Raw genomic sequence first — 2,865 nt, forward strand, 5'->3', positions numbered from 1 at the left:
AGAATGTGTTCCGTTTGTTAAATCCACATAAATATAACACTTTTCTATGAAGGTTTGAACTTCGAGAGTAAAAGTCAAAGAGAGAAAAGTCAAAAATGTTTAAAAGTCTATTAAGTGAAGTAGGAGTTTTACAGCTTTAACACCATGGCGGGGTTAATAAAATTGATTAATCGATTTGAATCAGTTTAAGCATAACAGATCAATAATCAATTCATAAAAATATAAATCAATTTAGCACATAAAGCTAAAGTCTGCTAGCGTGATGCTAATGCTTCATGAAATTTCCATTGGATGACTAATGCTAACACCCGGTTGACCAAAAAAATACATTGCTGACTAAATTAACATTTTTATAAACTCATAAGCATGAATTTTCCAAACTCTTTAAGGAAATATTTTTAAAGTAACTATTTGTGGTCTAAAATGCACACACAGTTTTTTGCTAGAACTGTCTTCTTCTGGATTAAGGTGTACTTCTATGTCCTTTAGATAAATGCTTTCACAGACTCCATCTATGGTTGTAGTTTTTAGTTTAGTTGTGTTTTAGTTTTTAGTCCGATCAGGTCGGAGACAAACCTCTGCTTCGTGGTGTTAAGTACAGCGTTCCGCGTTTGACTCCCTTTGTTTCACTGGATGTGTCTGGTTTTCCTTCAAACAGACATGAAGTGGTTCTCACACATCTGACAGATGTTCCTCTTGTGGCTCTGCAGGATCCAGAAGCAGCGCCTCGGTCTTTATCGGTCTCTGTTTCCATCTTCCAGGTCTGTCGACTGTGGAGGTTTACAACCACAAAACCAACGAGTGGCTGTATGTGGCGTCCATGAACACGCGGCGCAGCAGTGTGGGCGTGGGGGTGGTTGATGGTGAGCACGAGTCCAGTGACGAGCATGCAGTTTGGATAAACCAAATCCCACATGCTGTCTGTGTGTGTTTAGGTAAGCTGTATGCAGTGGGGGGGTACGATGGAGCGTCGCGACAGTGTCTCAGTACGGTGGAGGAGTACGACCCGGTCTCCGATCAGTGGTGCTACGTGGCTGACATGAGCACACGGAGAAGTGGAGCAGGTACTTCTAATGTGAAGTAGGACGGCGGTCCACAACCTCCGGGCCGTGGTCCGGTACCGGTCATAGGTACTGACCCACAGTGAGAAAAGAACAACAACCAACATTTTTTTCCATTTTAGGAAGTTTTATTTTGGAAAACTACTGGATTTTCTAGTCTACCAAATCTGACTCATTCATGACGCATGTCAAGTCTCTCAGTAGTTCAGAGTCTCTTCAGGTTTATACGATTTAGAACCGCAGTGATGACAGCTGGACGCGGTTTAAAGCAATTTTACGTAAATAATAAAAGGTATTTGAAACAATATAAGCTGCATGCCAAATTAGGCTAAAAAAATTGTAAAATGTGCAATTTAGCCAAAACAAGTAGCATAAAGCTAAAATATTAGCTAAGCTCCAAATTAGCCTAAAAAACTGAAAAATGCCAAAATTAGCCAAAACGGCTAGCATATGGCTGAAATATTAGCTAAGCGTTCTATGTGGGTCTCGATCGGCGTATCTGATAGTGTCTGGGGGGCCGGGCCAAATGTGGAGGAGGGCCAAATCCGGCCCACGGGCCGCAGTTTGAAGAGCTCCTTATCTAAATAAATAAATTAAACAGGATCTCATGATTGATTTCCTGTCAAATTAAATGTTATTTAATAAAAACGCTGTGGTTAATCGGTTGGTGAATTCTGTGCGTCTGAAGGAGGTTGTCTCTCCTGCAGGCGTCGGCGTGCTGGGCGGCCTGCTGTACGCCGCAGGAGGTCACGACGGCCCTCTGGTGAGGAAGAGCGTGGAAGTGTTCGACCCCCAGAGCAACACGTGGAGGCTGGTCTGTGACATGAACATGTGTCGACGGAACGCGGGTGAGCTCCTCTCCCACTTCTCCACGACCTCCTGTGACGTTTTTATTGACCCCCGTCTGGTTCCTCAGGCGTGTGCGCCGTAAACGGACTCCTGTACGTGATCGGAGGAGACGACGGCTCCTGCAACCTCTCCTCTGTGGAGTTCTATAATCCCGCCACAGATAAGTGGAGCCTCATTCCAACCAACATGAGCAACGGCCGCAGCTACGCAGGTAAGTCGGGCTTCACGCCACCGCCAGGAGCCCTGCTCCCACATTTACCCTCCTGCCCCTCCCCCTGCAGGGGTGGCGGTGATCGACAAGCCGCTCTGACCCGGGGCGCCGCCTGCATCCACCCTTCAGACGTCTGACTGAAGCTCCACGTCGCCCGATCGAAGCTGCAGCTCCAATTTTGGGGGCTTTGATGTGACCTCCTAGGAGGATGCTGCTGTGGTGCAGCGGCAGGACTTGAGACTTTCTCCAAATGCCAAGCACATACAGCTGACCAGCTGGACCTGGAAGGTGGGGGTCAGGCGGAGCTCCCGGACCAACAATCATGACGGTGCGAGGCTAACCTGGACACATGTCGGCAGCGCTGGCTCGTGATTGGCTGACACAGGAACAGGAAACCCAAACGAAAACATGCCAACTCATCGCTCTGCTCCATCTGGGAGGAAAGCTGAGGTTCTGTTTGCTCTGATGACCTTCATGACCACTGAGGAGCTGAAGCTCTGATCCGTTTGCACTGAGCGCTGCAGACCGACCGGCTGCTCCTGCCTGTCTGAGCCGCTGACCTGCTGTCAGTTTTTAACCTGAGAGGCCAAAACTGAAGACGCTTTTAATGCTGAGTCACAGTTTTTTATTTTTTTGTCAAAGTGCACTGTACAGGATCAGCTGTAAAGATTCTGACCGTATTTATTGTTTCTGTTAAACTGATTCCATGTATCTGTTCATATAAAGAAACTCTTTATTATTTTT

The 2,865-nt window shown here is 46.7% G+C and overlaps 1 protein-coding gene across 1 annotated transcript in view; it reads left to right on the top strand.

Moving 5' to 3' along the window:
- klhl3 (kelch-like family member 3) overlaps positions 1 to 2,865 on the top strand; it is a 15,106-nt gene extending 12,241 nt beyond the window's left edge. The window contains exons 11-15 of the mRNA XM_024284116.2: positions 762 to 863; positions 936 to 1,064; positions 1,769 to 1,909; positions 1,978 to 2,121; positions 2,192 to 2,865. Coding sequence (XP_024139884.1) covers positions 762 to 863; positions 936 to 1,064; positions 1,769 to 1,909; positions 1,978 to 2,121; positions 2,192 to 2,220 — 545 coding nt within the window. The 3' untranslated portion in view covers positions 2,221 to 2,865. The remainder of the gene's footprint in view (positions 1 to 761; positions 864 to 935; positions 1,065 to 1,768; positions 1,910 to 1,977; positions 2,122 to 2,191) is intronic.

This window comes from Oryzias melastigma, linkage group LG10 (assembly GCF_002922805.2).
Source record: "Oryzias melastigma strain HK-1 linkage group LG10, ASM292280v2, whole genome shotgun sequence".
Taxonomy (NCBI): Eukaryota; Metazoa; Chordata; class Actinopteri; order Beloniformes; family Adrianichthyidae; genus Oryzias; species Oryzias melastigma.